Source organism: Tachysurus fulvidraco, chromosome 2, assembly GCF_022655615.1.
Source record: "Tachysurus fulvidraco isolate hzauxx_2018 chromosome 2, HZAU_PFXX_2.0, whole genome shotgun sequence".
Taxonomy (NCBI): domain Eukaryota; kingdom Metazoa; phylum Chordata; class Actinopteri; order Siluriformes; family Bagridae; genus Tachysurus; species Tachysurus fulvidraco.
The window spans coordinates 4107337-4125526 of NC_062519.1; the positions used below are offsets into that span (position 1 = coordinate 4107337).

At 39.4% G+C, this 18190-nt stretch overlaps 4 protein-coding genes across 7 annotated transcripts in view; 2 read left to right on the top strand and 2 right to left on the bottom strand.

Annotated features, from left to right (window-relative positions):
* The window catches only part of LOC113656510 (draxin-A-like), a 23210-nt gene extending 15811 nt beyond the window's left edge, over positions 1-7399 (top strand). For both annotated transcript variants that reach the window (XM_027167806.2, XM_027167807.2), the window contains exons 5-7: positions 5539-5631; positions 5726-5815; positions 6379-7399. In XM_027167806.2, coding sequence (XP_027023607.1) covers positions 5539-5631; positions 5726-5815; positions 6379-6491 — 296 coding nt within the window. In that variant the 3' untranslated portion in view covers positions 6492-7399. The remainder of the gene's footprint in view (positions 1-5538; positions 5632-5725; positions 5816-6378) is intronic.
* Positions 79-4828, bottom strand: LOC113656509 (piggyBac transposable element-derived protein 4-like). The gene is made up of 3 exons (XM_027167805.2): positions 3567-4828; positions 1379-2668; positions 79-1241 (listed from the first exon to the last, which is right to left on the bottom strand). The coding sequence occupies exons 1-3, from the start codon at positions 3728-3730 to the stop codon at positions 806-808; spliced, it is 1890 nt and encodes a 629-aa protein (XP_027023606.2). The 5' UTR covers positions 3731-4828; the 3' UTR covers positions 79-805.
* A 2112-nt stretch (positions 7400-9511) lies between the features above and the next one.
* LOC125140788 (draxin-A-like) lies at positions 9512-17449 on the top strand. Of its 3 annotated transcripts, none has more exons than XM_047810648.1 (4): positions 9512-9656; positions 15589-15681; positions 15776-15865; positions 16429-17449. In XM_047810648.1, exons 1-4 carry the CDS (start codon positions 9581-9583, stop codon positions 16539-16541), a joined length of 372 nt encoding a protein of 123 aa, XP_047666604.1. In that variant the 5' UTR covers positions 9512-9580; the 3' UTR covers positions 16542-17449. The 3 variants fall into 3 exon arrangements, with proteins under 3 accessions (XP_047666604.1, XP_047666603.1, XP_047666605.1); XM_047810647.1 differs by lacking the exon at positions 9512-9656 and adding an exon at positions 14233-14410; XM_047810649.1 differs by lacking the exon at positions 9512-9656 and adding an exon at positions 14874-15461.
* On the bottom strand, positions 10137-13780 carry LOC125140787 (piggyBac transposable element-derived protein 4-like). The gene is made up of 3 exons (XM_047810646.1): positions 13617-13780; positions 11437-12726; positions 10137-11299 (listed from the first exon to the last, which is right to left on the bottom strand). The coding sequence occupies exons 1-3, from the start codon at positions 13778-13780 to the stop codon at positions 10864-10866; spliced, it is 1890 nt and encodes a 629-aa protein (XP_047666602.1). The 3' UTR covers positions 10137-10863.
* Positions 17450-18190: the final 741 nt, after the last annotated feature.

An 18190-nucleotide genomic window follows, 5' to 3' on the forward strand; every position in this document is an offset into this window, starting at 1 on the left:
CAACATTACATGTGCCCGAACCTCCGTACGTCACTCACTCTCACTCGTGCATCACTCCAATCTGGAAAACTAACAATCCACTTGTTACACTGTTTATAAAGGTTCATAATCTGCTTCAGTAAAACCAAGCAGCATTCATAAATGTACAGGACGTATGTTTATAAAACTAGTTAGCTAGCATGCTCTAACTCATTGGAAAGAAGACCATCTCTAGTTTCTGATACAAGTGTCAGTGTGATTACTGACACAGAGTTACAGAGGCTAGAATGGAGGATTTCATTTCCGCCCAAATAATTTTTCTGAAAACTGACTAAAATACACTACTGTAAACACATGTCAGGAGCTGAAGAACAACTCAGGGTCATAGCCACATGTCTTATATTTCACATAAAAAGTTTGAAGTCAAAAGACTCAAAAATGGATTTTATATGAATATTTTCTACAGGTATGTCCACGCGTTTTTGTGTCTTTGTGCCATTTGGAGACTCCAAAATGAACCTTGGGTACCCAGAGTTTCCAAGGCTTATAACCTTTGAACCCCTTTGCCTAGAAACATAATCTTGGTATCTGATGAAAGCTTACTGGAAACTGTTGTGTATGTTGGATTTGATGTCAGTCAATTAGGCACAAATTTACATTAGCATAACCACAAAAAAACACATTTTCTTCCATTCCTCCTGAGATTTTGATAAAAAAAAAAAGGGCACACAAAATGCACTGTCTATGATGTCTATTTACATCATTTACAAAAACTGTGCAAAATACAAAACACACACACAAGAAATATTTACACGTTATAGAAAAGTTAGAAATTCTTCATGGTGTGCCATGTATTGTAACAGTCCCTGTTTATTGTGAAGCACAGGCATACGTCGCAGGAGGTGCACTTTACTGTGGTCGTCCGGTGGCAGTGGACACACCTCCTCCGACCTACGGTGCCATCCTGTGAAAAGTGAACAAGCTTGTGTGAGGCACCTTGGGGAGCAGGAGGGGGTGGCTGTGGAGGGGCTGTGGTGGTAGACCCAGCTTCTGTCAGCTCCATCACCAGGGTCTCCTGAAAGGCCTTGAGGGACATCACCTTCTCCTGCCTTGCAGTGGCGATCTCCTTGTACAGGATGAAGGCATTGACGATGGCGATGTCGATGAAGTGGTACAGGAAAGACCGGTACCACTTCTTGGTTTTGTGCAGGACAGAGTAATACTCGATCATGGCATCTGACAGGTCCACACCACCCATGTTCCTGAGTAGAAAAGGAACATAGCCATTACATTACACTGATATTGATGCACTCTCACTCACTCATTTTCTACCGCTTATCCGAGATATTGATGCATTGATATAATATCAAAATTCATTTAAAAAAAACACTGTACATACCTGTTGAAATCCTTGATGGCTGGTGGAATGGCGATATCCTGCACACGCCACTGCCCATCTGCCCCCTTGATCTGTCTCCGGACACTATCGTCCCCATGTGCTGCATGAAGCGTGGAACACATCAGCACATCTCTGGTGTCCCTCCACTGCACAAACACCAGGGGCCCCTCACGGATCCAGCGAATGGTGCCCCGGGGAGACGACCTCACAAGCCCGCCTGGCCTGTCTTTGGGGAACCCAATACGCTGTCCGCGAATGGTACCGCAGGCCCAGATCTTCTTTTGCAGGAGGTCACGAAAGAGATCTGGGCTTGTGTAAAAGTTATCTACAAATAACTTGTACCCGGTACCAAGCAAATGCGTATTTGTGAGACGCATGACGGAGTCATAGCTGAGCCCCTTGTTGATTGGTGCTCCCCTGCCTTCATAGATGAAGTCCCAGGTGTAACCACTGGTGGAATCCACCAGCACAAACAGCTTATAACCCCACTCCACCACGGGCTTATTCTTCTGGTGGATTCCACTGCGGGCTTTGAAGGCGACCATCCTCTCATTGATTGAAATGCACTGGTGGGGTTGATAATGTGCCATGCACATCTGCCTGAACTCCTGGTACAATGGCTTTATTTTGCCAAGCCTATCGTACCCAGCGGTGCCTCTTCTTGAGTCGTTGGCAGCATCTTCACCAGGGTCACTGAGATGGAGGGCGCGAGAGATGGCTCTGAAGCGGCGCCCGGAGATCACACTTGAGGGAAAAGACAAGGCATACAGCTCATTCCTTCTCCAATAGTCAGTGATTGCTGTTCTCTTGAGCATTCCCATATATATGATCATCGCGAGGTAGGACATCATCTCTGCCATGGTGATCCTCTGGAATGTGTCCGGGTGATTCCTTTCTCCATATTTGTTAGAATTGTTCATGATGTCTTTGAGAATGTTATTTGTCATGAATAATTTGAACAATTGTAGGATGGTGTATTTTACACCACCCATGAGCTGGCCACCAGGTGTGCGTGCTGGGTGGAAGGATGGCTGATCAGGAGTGATGTCCTCCACATCAGTGCCCTGCCATGCACCTTCAAGTCCAGAACTCGGAGTGCTTCTCCCTCCTGCTCTCCCTCTGCCTCTTCCTCTGCCTCTTCCTCTTCCTCTGCCTCTTCCTCTGCCATGTCTTGCAGGCTGTGTGGAGCTAGAGGGTTGGGGTTCCAGGTCTTCCTCCTCCACAGTCACTGGGGTCCTCATGGGCCTCTTTCTCTCTGACTGCCAATCTGAGTCTGATGACTCTGACTCTCTGAAACAAAGAAATGCAATGGTTAGCTTGTCACACCTCATTCACATGCATTCAAACAATCCCAATGCCCAATAACAATCTCAATGCCCAATAACAATCTCAATGCCCAATAACGACCCACAACCCTCAGAATAATCTCAATGCAATACCAGGCAGACATTCTGGCTCTCTGAAACAAAGAAATGCAACGATTAGCTTGTCACACCTCATTCAGACACATTCAAACAATCTCAATGCCCAATAACAATCTCAATGCCCAATAACGACCCACAACCCTTAGAATAAACTCAAGGCAGAAATTCTGGCTCTCTGAAACAAAGAAATGCAACGATTAGCTTGTCACACCTCATTCAGACACATTCAAACAAACAATCTCAATCTCAATGCCCAATAACAATCTCAATGCCCAATAACGACCCACAACCCTTAGAATAAACTCAAGGCAGACATTCTGGCTCTCTGAAACAAAGAAATGCAACGATTAGCTTGTCACACCTCATTCAGACACATTCAAACAATCTCAATGCCCAATAACAATCTCAATGCCCAATAACAATCTCAATGCCCAATAACGACCCACAACCCTTAGAATAAACTCAATGCAATACCAGGCAGAAATTGTTTTTACACAGCACCCTTCCCAAAATACAAAGTTTCTGTATTGACCACAGTCAGATCACATTTACAATTTCCCCTTACACACACATACACACGCACGCACCCACCCACCCACACACACATTATATGTATATATATATATATATATATATATATATATATATATATATATATATATATATATATATATATATATATACATACATATATACATATATACATATATATATATATATATACACATAAAATAATAAACACATAACATAATATATGTACTCACAGATCAGGATCTTCTAGATCAGGATCTCTTCCTTTTAGGAAATCCTCATCAGCATCTGAATCCATAGATAAATCGCTCTCTGCCGAGGACGAAAAATCATCTTCGGATATTTCGCACATCATTTTGGCGACCTGATCAGGCGTGAAAGACTTTTTGCCTTCCATTTGGAAATTCTTGGCAAACTTTTCAAAAATACGTACAAGTTGTCCAAAAACCGCACCAACGTCACTTTCCGCAATAACACCAACACTAACAGCTGTGTGTGAGGGCGCACGCTTTACGCATCTGGAGACATGTTTATACGCACGGCTCTAACAGCCACACCCCTTTACCTGATGGTGCATATCATATATCGCTGGAATCGACTGTTTATTGGCTACAGAGCTATGACACTCACGGATCATGCAATCGCTACTGGAGGGAGCAAATGTCAATCAAAGAGAGGGTGTCCCACATAGGCTGGAGAGACATCATTGGCTTCTTAGCTGCCTATCTCTGCATCACAGGCACCGATTGGCTCATGAGAGAGCTTGTTTGATTCGTTAGACCCTGGACTACAAATCTGATGCCCAAGTGTAGTTTTTTAAGCCTCCAATGAGCAGTGAGAGCCGAAAGAATGGGCGGAAGTGAAGTACTGTTCGCAGTTTTCGGTCAGAAACGTAATATTTGTGAGGCGAGCAAAGCGTTTTTGATTAAAACGCTTACATATTCCAGTTCCTTAAACTCTTGGGGGTTTTTACAAGCATTTTGTTTCGGAAAATATTACCCCAGTGAAGAAAGGGAAGCGTTTAATGGTAAGTAAACAGACCGAACTAGCGCCGCCTAGTTCCGGTGGCTATCAAATTGATTAAATTATTATGACGGCTATAAATCATATTATGCTTTGTGTGTGGGCTTAATAAAATCATGAGAGTTTAAGCTTTCAAACAATATATAATTTAACCGTGTATTTAGAGGATTTAATGATTAAAAGTTACAATGAATTTGCTGCAGCTTCGCCTCCTAGCGGTGGTGGCTCGTTTCCGCGACGGCGACAATATATATTAACTGGGGAAATTGGTTTGCGTGAGCAGATAAACATAGCCATACAATACAACAGAAAAAAGATATAGAAATAAATTGGATACATTAGACACAAAAAATTGACATTGTATAAATCTTTTGTAAAATATACACAATAAAATATATTCACTTACAAATACACAAACATATAAACAGTTGTTTTATGACTGATGCTAGTTGAGCAAAACGGTGTAAGAGGATTTTATTTATTTCATCATTCGAACATTAATAAGAAATGAAACTGTCTGGAATTGAGAAGATTTTTTATTTATTTATGTATTTATTTAGCAGACACTACATTTATTTAGACACTAATTTTAATCAGAGGCTGGTTATTGTCATCGCTAAATCTTACTAGCTTGCTAATAGGAGCTAATCTGACAGGATATCTGAGAGGATTTAAATTTGTGTTGCTGAAAATTTGCTAAGTAGGGGATATACTTAAGAGCTACAGATTCTAAACTACTATTTAATTAAAGTTAACTACTAAAAAAAATCAGATCGGAAAACTTTTCACTATACTTTACATATACACAGTGATTAAAATGCTAGCTAGCTGTAGTTTCACCCAGAGAAAGGAGGCTGACTGAGCAAGAAAGACCTCCACAGTCAATACTGAGTTCACCACAGAAGCACAGAATAATAATGTAACGTTAATTATGTAAAAATATGTTGACGGGCTCTTTAATAATCACATCTTCTCATTTTCCCGAGTGCTGTGCTTGCATGAAGAGATCAATAAAAATCTTTTTAATTACTCCAGGCCAATGCGACTGTCAGCAGGTTGAAAGCAGATATGTATTCATCTTTTATAATGTCGTTATTGATCGGTGAAACTGAATGCAGCATCTTTGCTAAAGAACGCAGTGGTGTTTCATGATTCTTTCGTTGTTGAACTTTTTCTACAAAGACAAGCGGCGCAGCAAGAATATGAGCAGCGGCAACGCGACCGTGGCTGCAGATGATGTTGAACCATGTGACCATCATCTCGACTGCCTGCCTGGTCAGTGCACCAACATGCTGACCATTCGGCATAAAGAACAGGGTTTTTTTTTTCTTCTTCTAAAGCTGTCTCTATATTTTGTTAATCATTTCAGGGTCCTGCTGTGATCTCAGACACCACGAGTGCAGCCCACATAACCGTGGACTGAACAACAAGTGCTACGATGACTGCATGTGTAAAGAAGGTGAGCGTTAGCAGTGATTCATTCAGGCCGGATCATTTATCTGACCGTCACGTATTTGTAAGCCGACTTCTTTTCACTTTTTATAATGTCCTTACGCTTGTAGTTGAATCTAATCAAAATGCTGCCACGGAAAACTCATTTCAAGATCCGAGCTGTTTGCTATTGTGAATACAAAATTCAATCATAGTCAGTAACCTTGTTAAAGTTTGATGGTGCTTTTATCTGATATACTGTACATGCTCTAATTATTTAAAACAAATTTCAAGCTGGTAAAACGATTGCATATTTGTTTGCTTGGAAAAAAGAGCCGTTCAAGAGCCTTATATATTAAAGTACAAGAAAAAAAATCATTAATCTAAATTAAATATCTACACCTCAGATACTCAAATACTGAGACCTGGAAGATTAAGTTTGGTAAGCGCTTCTCTGTGGGTGTGAGTGAGACTCGACTTCAGCAACAGCCACAATGTGACACAATGACAGACATGGAAAAAAATGTTTTATACAAATAAGCAAAGAATTGCTTTGAACAAATTTTCACTCAGAATTTCACAATTTTCCAGGTCTTCGGTGCTACGCCAAATTCCACCGCAAGAGAAGGGTCACCCGGAAACGTGGCCGATGCGTGGAACCCGAATCGGCTAACAACGACCAAGGAGCCTTTATAACGATCTGATGAGAGAGATGGACAGACAGATAGATAGATAGAGAACGAGAGAAAGAGAGAGAGAATGAAAAACGGATCATGACCCTACAACCCTGTACCTCCTTCTAAAGACTTCAGATGGACTGAACCTGAATTAAAAAGTTTAGCGAGTCAAAAAAATTAATCTGGCCGACTCGCCTGTGTGTTAAAGTGCACCATGTAACCAATGTCACTCTGTACAGATGATTTTGTGTCTCAGCTGGACAGGATTTAATTTTTTTTTTAACTGAGAATGCTAAAAACATTGCTGTAATAATCGTGTGTTGGATTTGTTTGTTTCTTTCTTTTTTTTTTTCTTTGTTTACTTTGAATGATTTATTATTTATCCTGCACCTATTTGACATTGTAAACTATCAAGTACCCATTTGTCGAGGTCAGAAAAAGGTCATATTTCTCATCATAAAATGATTATACAATAATTATTTGAATATTTCAACATTTTGAATACATTTGAATTGATTTCATGAAATTAATTAATCTAATTTCACGAGCAAAAATGCTGCATTTATTTTTTAGGAAATAAATGCCTGAATAAAGTAGGAAAAAAATAAAAATATTATTTTGAATTCCTAATAAGATACATGGCATAAACTGATCAGAGTAAACGATGTTCATTGTATGTTTTCTTTTTGTCAAAATATACTGCATTGTAGGAAATAGAGACCGGTGTATAGAAGGATAGATGCATCATTTTCTTTTTCCTTCAGTATTATGGTTTGGGTTTTGCCTTCTTGGCCTTATTTTTAAATGCAGGGCTTTTTTTTTTGAGGTGACCATCTGGACAATATTTGGTCTGTTGAGTACAGCTCAAACGTATTTTGTGTGTTTTTTTTTTTTCTGACTTCAATATCCTAATTAAACTAATGCAAATAATAACACGTTGGTTTTCCTTTTTTTTTTTTTTATGCACGGACATCTAACCGTTGGTTTGAATGAGCAGAGTAATTAATCATTTAATATGCTTTCTCTTAAAGATCAAGAATCTCTAAGCACACACACACCTAGGAGCACATTAGCATAACCAATCTGACTAGCAGAGTGTGTTTGAGAGGTGAAAGGAAATCAGAGAAGCTAAAGGAAAACTGTGCGGACATTGTGAGAACAGAGTCATTCCTCTGGTTTATTTGTTTTGGTGTCTCCTTTAAAATCATGATAAGGAAAGGGGGTAGACTAGTGGTTACGGTGTTGGACTACTGATTAGAAGGTCATGAGTTTGAATCCCAAGTTGACCAAGCTTCCACTTCTGGACCCCTGATCAAGGCCTTTAACCCTGAGTCACTTTGGATAAGGGTGTCTGCTAAATGCTAGGGTTAGCGTTCGAGTGGTTTTAAAGTCTCCCTAAACACGTTGTTGTACACTATAAAATGCAGCCTGTGTAGAATAATGAATTGTCCAGATCATAAGTGCCCAAAAAGCTCTATAGGAGGTTATTAATTAATGACAAATTGTACTTAGTTTAGCTCCACCCCAACGCAATTACAGAGAAGTACAGATACGCTGTCGATCCATATATTGACTACATTATCAAAACCTCATCTAAGATATTATTTTATATTTTAAGGCACTTATGCAGCATCTGAAAATCGGAAAATATCTTAAACCAAAATTTCTGCCTTAACAGAAGATTTTTTAAATTGAGAAATCATATTTGATATTAAGTCAAGTCAAGTCAATCAATGAATGTAAGTTTGTTGAGATCACAAACTGCAATTTTGTATAAGTTCATGAATAAAAGTATAAGATTAGCTCAGAGTAAATTTGCAGAAAGCAGATTATGGTAGTCGGCTAGCTAAGATAAGATAAAATGGCAGGACTTCTGAGAGGAACTTGAGCTGCCTGACAGAATTACCGACTTCATACTAAGTCATAAATTGTTCATATTTGTTTTGTTTTTGTTGTTGTTTTTTTTGCTATGGGTAACCTAAGTTAATGTGACTATATTGAAACTTAACTGAATGTTACTGTAGTTCTCTTTCCTTTTTAAAACATTCACTACTGACACTGGCCAGGTAGCTAGCGGGAGCTAATGTGACAGGATTACTGAGAGGATTTTAGTTGATGTTTAATGTATATAATCATTACAGCTAATGTAAGAGCAACTAGCCAGAATAAGCTAACCTTAAAATGTTTGTGTGTGTGTGTGTGTGTGTGTGTGTGTGTGTGTGTGTGTGTGTGTGTGTGTGTGTGTGTGTGTGTGTGAGAGAGAGAGAGAGAGAGAGAGAGAGAGAGAGAGAGAGAGACTGTCTGTCTGTCTGTGAGCTACATTAAAGAAAAATGAAGACAATAAAGCAGGAAGCCATCAAATCCCCCTGAAGCAATGACTCACAGAATGCTTTCAGTTTTGCAAAAAAATTTCAGATTTCTATATTTTTGCTTTTTTAAACAACACCTTTTTATAGTGCATACTAAGATTGTTTTTATTTTATTTTTTTAAAGAGAGCTGTGAACACCTGTGGCAGGTCTGACATTTAAAAAGCAGCCAGGTTTTCACAATATGTCCGTAACAAATTTAAGTTATGCCTCTTAGGAAAAAACAAACATGTTCAATCAACACTTCGGTTTAGAAAGAGTAAGCATGATTCCACCTGCATCTCAAAGTATTATGATGAAAGATATGTTTCTTGATGTTTATCATACCATCAATTCAGGAATAAATCATTGTTGATGTGCCGTTATTTGGAAAGTAATTAACACAAGGGTGTTTGTCCCGATTTGTCCTGATGTGAAACAGAATTGACTTTAGAGTCTCCTTATGCAAATATTGATAAATAATTTAGATAAAGATAAATAATATTAATTGCATATCTACAACTATAAAATATTTATCACCAGTGTGTGACCAATCAGATTTTAAAATTTTAAAGGAAAAAATGAAAATTTTAAAGTGCTGTGGAGTAAATAAAAGTAAAAGTTGTGCTTGTAAAAGTGGATCAAGTAATATTATTTTATATAATAATGTAATCCATATGTGTGTGTGTGTGTGTGTGTGTGTGTGTGTGTGTTGCACATAGAAGGCAGGACAAGGAAATCCTCAAGGTGAAGTGTTGCCTACCTTGGACATGGCGCTTTTTGACTGGACAGATTACGAGGACATGAGGCCTGAGGACAGCTGGCCATCATCCAACAAGAAAAAAGGTACAGCATTGTTTTCAAACCTTCACTGCTAATTCTAGCTAGCTGGCTAATGTGGACCACGTCAGAGAAGATTTTTAGTCACATGTGTAACCGTAGTTGTAAAAATATTTGCGTAACATAAGCTAACCTGACAGGATTTTATTTTATTTTTATAAATATGCATAAACTGCTAAATTTATTCATCTACAGTAGTTAATATGCACTTATTGTCATTACTTTCCATGATTATATCTAAGGTTTTTTAACGTCTAGCACTAGTAGGCTGATGCTCTGGAAATATTCTCTGGATTTCTGAGAGTATGTTTAAGTCCTGTTTGTTTCATTCTGTTCTGTTTTATTAAACTATACAGAATGGACGGTTAAAGCAGTATCATTGCTTACTTTTATTTTCACATGTGTACACAACATTACATGTGCCCGAACCTCCGTACGTCACTCACTCTCACTCGTGCATCACTCCAATCTGGAAAACTAACAATCCACTTGTTACACTGTTTATAAAGGTTCATAATCTGCTTCAGTAAAACCAAGCAGCATTCATAAATGTACAGGACGTATGTTTATAAAACTAGTTAGCTAGCATGCTCTAACTCATTGGAAAGAAGACCATCTCTAGTTTCTGATACAAGTGTCAGTGTGATTACTGACACAGAGTTACAGAGGCTAGAATGGAGGATTTCATTTCCGCCCAAATAATTTTTCTGAAAACTGACTAAAATACACTACTGTAAACACATGTCAGGAGCTGAAGAACAACTCAGGGTCATAGCCACATGTCTTATATTTCACATAAAAAGTTTGAAGTCAAAAGACTCAAAAATGGATTTTATATGAATATTTTCTACAGGTATGTCCACGCGTTTTTGTGTCTTTGTGCCATTTGGAGACTCCAAAATGAACCTTGGGTACCCAGAGTTTCCAAGGCTTATAACCTTTGAACCCCTTTGCCTAGAAACATAATCTTGGTATCTGATGAAAGCTTACTGGAAACTGTTGTGTATGTTGGATTTGATGTCAGTCAATTAGGCACAAATTTACATTAGCATAACCACAAAAAAACACATTTTCTTCCATTCCTCCTGAGATTTTGATAAAAAAAAAAAGGGCACACAAAATGCACTGTCTATGATGTCTATTTACATCATTTACAAAAACTGTGCAAAATACAAAACACACACACAAGAAATATTTACACGTTATAGAAAAGTTAGAAATTCTTCATGGTGTGCCATGTATTGTAACAGTCCCTGTTTATTGTGAAGCACAGGCATACGTCGCAGGAGGTGCACTTTACTGTGGTCGTCCGGTGGCAGTGGACACACCTCCTCCGACCTACGGTGCCATCCTGTGAAAAGTGAACAAGCTTGTGTGAGGCACCTTGGGGAGCAGGAGGGGGTGGCTGTGGAGGGGCTGTGGTGGTAGACCCAGCTTCTGTCAGCTCCATCACCAGGGTCTCCTGAAAGGCCTTGAGGGACATCACCTTCTCCTGCCTTGCAGTGGCGATCTCCTTGTACAGGATGAAGGCATTGACGATGGCGATGTCGATGAAGTGGTACAGGAAAGACCGGTACCACTTCTTGGTTTTGTGCAGGACAGAGTAATACTCGATCATGGCATCTGACAGGTCCACACCACCCATGTTCCTGAGTAGAAAAGGAACATAGCCATTACATTACACTGATATTGATGCACTCTCACTCACTCATTTTCTACCGCTTATCCGAGATATTGATGCATTGATATAATATCAAAATTCATTTAAAAAAAACACTGTACATACCTGTTGAAATCCTTGATGGCTGGTGGAATGGCGATATCCTGCACACGCCACTGCCCATCTGCCCCCTTGATCTGTCTCCGGACACTATCGTCCCCATGTGCTGCATGAAGCGTGGAACACATCAGCACATCTCTGGTGTCCCTCCACTGCACAAACACCAGGGGCCCCTCACGGATCCAGCGAATGGTGCCCCGGGGAGACGACCTCACAAGCCCGCCTGGCCTGTCTTTGGGGAACCCAATACGCTGTCCGCGAATGGTACCGCAGGCCCAGATCTTCTTTTGCAGGAGGTCACGAAAGAGATCTGGGCTTGTGTAAAAGTTATCTACAAATAACTTGTACCCGGTACCAAGCAAATGCGTATTTGTGAGACGCATGACGGAGTCATAGCTGAGCCCCTTGTTGATTGGTGCTCCCCTGCCTTCATAGATGAAGTCCCAGGTGTAACCACTGGTGGAATCCACCAGCACAAACAGCTTATAACCCCACTCCACCACGGGCTTATTCTTCTGGTGGATTCCACTGCGGGCTTTGAAGGCGACCATCCTCTCATTGATTGAAATGCACTGGTGGGGTTGATAATGTGCCATGCACATCTGCCTGAACTCCTGGTACAATGGCTTTATTTTGCCAAGCCTATCGTACCCAGCGGTGCCTCTTCTTGAGTCGTTGGCAGCATCTTCACCAGGGTCACTGAGATGGAGGGCGCGAGAGATGGCTCTGAAGCGGCGCCCGGAGATCACACTTGAGGGAAAAGACAAGGCATACAGCTCATTCCTTCTCCAATAGTCAGTGATTGCTGTTCTCTTGAGCATTCCCATATATATGATCATCGCGAGGTAGGACATCATCTCTGCCATGGTGATCCTCTGGAATGTGTCCGGGTGATTCCTTTCTCCATATTTGTTAGAATTGTTCATGATGTCTTTGAGAATGTTATTTGTCATGAATAATTTGAACAATTGTAGGATGGTGTATTTTACACCACCCATGAGCTGGCCACCAGGTGTGCGTGCTGGGTGGAAGGATGGCTGATCAGGAGTGATGTCCTCCACATCAGTGCCCTGCCATGCACCTTCAAGTCCAGAACTCGGAGTGCTTCTCCCTCCTGCTCTCCCTCTGCCTCTTCCTCTGCCTCTTCCTCTTCCTCTGCCTCTTCCTCTGCCATGTCTTGCAGGCTGTGTGGAGCTAGAGGGTTGGGGTTCCAGGTCTTCCTCCTCCACAGTCACTGGGGTCCTCATGGGCCTCTTTCTCTCTGACTGCCAATCTGAGTCTGATGACTCTGACTCTCTGAAACAAAGAAATGCAATGGTTAGCTTGTCACACCTCATTCACATGCATTCAAACAATCCCAATGCCCAATAACAATCTCAATGCCCAATAACAATCTCAATGCCCAATAACGACCCACAACCCTCAGAATAATCTCAATGCAATACCAGGCAGACATTCTGGCTCTCTGAAACAAAGAAATGCAACGATTAGCTTGTCACACCTCATTCAGACACATTCAAACAATCTCAATGCCCAATAACAATCTCAATGCCCAATAACGACCCACAACCCTTAGAATAAACTCAAGGCAGAAATTCTGGCTCTCTGAAACAAAGAAATGCAACGATTAGCTTGTCACACCTCATTCAGACACATTCAAACAAACAATCTCAATCTCAATGCCCAATAACAATCTCAATGCCCAATAACGACCCACAACCCTTAGAATAAACTCAAGGCAGACATTCTGGCTCTCTGAAACAAAGAAATGCAACGATTAGCTTGTCACACCTCATTCAGACACATTCAAACAATCTCAATGCCCAATAACAATCTCAATGCCCAATAACAATCTCAATGCCCAATAACGACCCACAACCCTTAGAATAAACTCAATGCAATACCAGGCAGAAATTGTTTTTACACAGCACCCTTCCCAAAATACAAAGTTTCTGTATTGACCACAGTCAGATCACATTTACAATTTCCCCTTACACACACATACACACGCACGCACCCACCCACCCACACACACATTATATGTATATATATATATATATATATATATATATATATATATATATATATATATATATATATATATATATATACATACATATATACATATATATATATATATATATACACATAAAATAATAAACACATAACATAATATATGTACTCACAGATCAGGATCTTCTAGATCAGGATCTCTTCCTTTTAGGAAATCCTCATCAGCATCTGAATCCATAGATAAATCGCTCTCTGCCGAGGACGAAAAATCATCTTCGGATATTTCGCACATCATTTTGGCGACCTGATCAGGCGTGAAAGACTTTTTGCCTTCCATTTGGAAATTCTTGGCAAACTTTTCAAAAATACGTACAAGTTGTCCAAAAACCGCACCAACGTCACTTTCCGCAATAACACCAACACTAACAGCTGTGTGTGAGGGCGCACGCTTTACGCATCTGGAGACATGTTTATACGCACGGCTCTAACAGCCACACCCCTTTACCTGATGGTGCATATCATATATCGCTGGAATCGACTGTTTATTGGCTACAGAGCTATGACACTCACGGATCATGCAATCGCTACTGGAGGGAGCAAATGTCAATCAAAGAGAGGGTGTCCCACATAGGCTGGAGAGACATCATTGGCTTCTTAGCTGCCTATCTCTGCATCACAGGCACCGATTGGCTCATGAGAGAGCTTGTTTGATTCGTTAGACCCTGGACTACAAATCTGATGCCCAAGTGTAGTTTTTTAAGCCTCCAATGAGCAGTGAGAGCCGAAAGAATGGGCGGAAGTGAAGTACTGTTCGCAGTTTTCGGTCAGAAACGTAATATTTGTGAGGCGAGCAAAGCGTTTTTGATTAAAACGCTTACATATTCCAGTTCCTTAAACTCTTGGGGGTTTTTACAAGCATTTTGTTTCGGAAAATATTACCCCAGTGAAGAAAGGGAAGCGTTTAATGGTAAGTAAACAGACCGAACTAGCGCCGCCTAGTTCCGGTGGCTATCAAATTGATTAAATTATTATGACGGCTATAAATCATATTATGCTTTGTGTGTGGGCTTAATAAAATCATGAGAGTTTAAGCTTTCAAACAATATATAATTTAACCGTGTATTTAGAGGATTTAATGATTAAAAGTTACAATGAATTTGCTGCAGCTTCGCCTCCTAGCGGTGGTGGCTCGTTTCCGCGACGGCGACAATATATATTAACTGGGGAAATTGGTTTGCGTGAGCAGATAAACATAGCCATACAATACAACAGAAAAAAGATATAGAAATAAATTGGATACATTAGACACAAAAAATTGACATTGTATAAATCTTTTGTAAAATATACACAATAAAATATATTCACTTACAAATACACAAACATATAAACAGTTGTTTTATGACTGATGCTAGTTGAGCAAAACGGTGTAAGAGGATTTTATTTATTTCATCATTCGAACATTAATAAGAAATGAAACTGTCTGGAATTGAGAAGATTTTTTATTTATTTATGTATTTATTTAGCAGACACTACATTTATTTAGACACTAATTTTAATCAGAGGCTGGTTATTGTCATCGCTAAATCTTACTAGCTTGCTAATAGGAGCTAATCTGACAGGATATCTGAGAGGATTTAAATTTGTGTTGCTGAAAATTTGCTAAGTAGGGGATATACTTAAGAGCTACAGATTCTAAACTACTATTTAATTAAAGTTAACTACTAAAAAAAATCAGATCGGAAAACTTTTCACTATACTTTACATATACACAGTGATTAAAATGCTAGCTAGCTGTAGTTTCACCCAGAGAAAGGAGGCTGACTGAGCAAGAAAGACCTCCACAGTCAATACTGAGTTCACCACAGAAGCACAGAATAATAATGTAACGTTAATTATGTAAAAATATGTTGACGGGCTCTTTAATAATCACATCTTCTCATTTTCCCGAGTGCTGTGCTTGCATGAAGAGATCAATAAAAATCTTTTTAATTACTCCAGGCCAATGCGACTGTCAGCAGGTTGAAAGCAGATATGTATTCATCTTTTATAATGTCGTTATTGATCGGTGAAACTGAATGCAGCATCTTTGCTAAAGAACGCAGTGGTGTTTCATGATTCTTTCGTTGTTGAACTTTTTCTACAAAGACAAGCGGCGCAGCAAGAATATGAGCAGCGGCAACGCGACCGTGGCTGCAGATGATGTTGAACCATGTGACCATCATCTCGACTGCCTGCCTGGTCAGTGCACCAACATGCTGACCATTCGGCATAAAGAACAGGGTTTTTTTTTTCTTCTTCTAAAGCTGTCTCTATATTTTGTTAATCATTTCAGGGTCCTGCTGTGATCTCAGACACCACGAGTGCAGCCCACATAACCGTGGACTGAACAACAAGTGCTACGATGACTGCATGTGTAAAGAAGGTGAGCGTTAGCAGTGATTCATTCAGGCCGGATCATTTATCTGACCGTCACGTATTTGTAAGCCGACTTCTTTTCACTTTTTATAATGTCCTTACGCTTGTAGTTGAATCTAATCAAAATGCTGCCACGGAAAACTCATTTCAAGATCCGAGCTGTTTGCTATTGTGAATACAAAATTCAATCATAGTCAGTAACCTTGTTAAAGTTTGATGGTGCTTTTATCTGATATACTGTACATGCTCTAATTATTTAAAACAAATTTCAAGCTGGTAAAACGATTGCATATTTGTTTGCTTGGAAAAAAGAGCCGTTCAAGAGCCTTATATATTAAAGTACAAGAAAAAAAATCATTAATCTAAATTAAATATCTACACCTCAGATACTCAAATACTGAGACCTGGAAGATTAAGTTTGGTAAGCGCTTCTCTGTGGGTGTGAGTGAGACTCGACTTCAGCAACAGCCACAATGTGACACAATGACAGACATGGAAAAAAATGTTTTATACAAATAAGCAAAGAATTGCTTTGAACAAATTTTCACTCAGAATTTCACAATTTTCCAGGTCTTCGGTGCTACGCCAAATTCCACCGCAAGAGAAGGGTCACCCGGAAACGTGGCCGATGCGTGGAACCCGAATCGGCTAACAACGACCAAGGAGCCTTTATAACGATCTGATGAGAGAGATGGACAGACAGATAGATAGATAGAGAACGAGAGAAAGAGAGAGAGAATGAAAAACGGATCATGACCCTACAACCCTGTACCTCCTTCTAAAGACTTCAGATGGACTGAACCTGAATTAAAAAGTTTAGCGAGTCAAAAAAATTAATCTGGCCGACTCGCCTGTGTGTTAAAGTGCACCATGTAACCAATGTCACTCTGTACAGATGATTTTGTGTCTCAGCTGGACAGGATTTAATTTTTTTTTTAACTGAGAATGCTAAAAACATTGCTGTAATAATCGTGTGTTGGATTTGTTTGTTTCTTTCTTTTTTTTTTTCTTTGTTTACTTTGAATGATTTATTATTTATCCTGCACCTATTTGACATTGTAAACTATCAAGTACCCATTTGTCGAGGTCAGAAAAAGGTCATATTTCTCATCATAAAATGATTATACAATAATTATTTGAATATTTCAACATTTTGAATACATTTGAATTGATTTCATGAAATTAATTAATCTAATTTCACGAGCAAAAATGCTGCATTTATTTTTTAGGAAATAAATGCCTGAATAAAGTAGGAAAAAAATAAAAATATTATTTTGAATTCCTAATAAGATACATGGCATAAACTGATCAGAGTAAACGATGTTCATTGTATGTTTTCTTTTTGTCAAAATATACTGCATTGTAGGAAATAGAGACCGGTGTATAGAAGGATAGATGCATCATTTTCTTTTTCCTTCAGTATTATGGTTTGGGTTTTGCCTTCTTGGCCTTATTTTTAAATGCAGGGCTTTTTTTTTTGAGGTGACCATCTGGACAATATTTGGTCTGTTGAGTACAGCTCAAACGTATTTTGTGTGTTTTTTTTTTTTCTGACTTCAATATCCTAATTAAACTAATGCAAATAATAACACGTTGGTTTTCCTTTTTTTTTTTTTTATGCACGGACATCTAACCGTTGGTTTGAATGAGCAGAGTAATTAATCATTTAATATGCTTTCTCTTAAAGATCAAGAATCTCTAAGCACACACACACCTAGGAGCACATTAGCATAACCAATCTGACTAGCAGAGTGTGTTTGAGAGGTGAAAGGAAATCAGAGAAGCTAAAGGAAAACTGTGCGGACATTGTGAGAACAGAGTCATTCCTCTGGTTTATTTGTTTTGGTGTCTCCTTTAAAATCATGATAAGGAAAGGGGGTAGACTAGTGGTTACGGTGTTGGACTACTGATTAGAAGGTCATGAGTTTGAATCCCAAGTTGACCAAGCTTCCACTTCTGGACCCCTGATCAAGGCCTTTAACCCTGAGTCACTTTGGATAAGGGTGTCTGCTAAATGCTAGGGTTAGCGTTCGAGTGGTTTTAAAGTCTCCCTAAACACGTTGTTGTACACTATAAAATGCAGCCTGTGTAGAATAATGAATTGTCCAGATCATAAGTGCCCAAAAAGCTCTATAGGAGGTTATTAATTAATGACAAATTGTACTTAGTTTAGCTCCACCCCAACGCAATTACAGAGAAGTACAGATACGCTGTCGATCCATATATTGACTACATTATCAAAACCTCATCTAAGATATTATTTTATATTTTAAGGCACTTATGCAGCATCTGAAAATCGGAAAATATCTTAAACCAAAATTTCTGCCTTAAC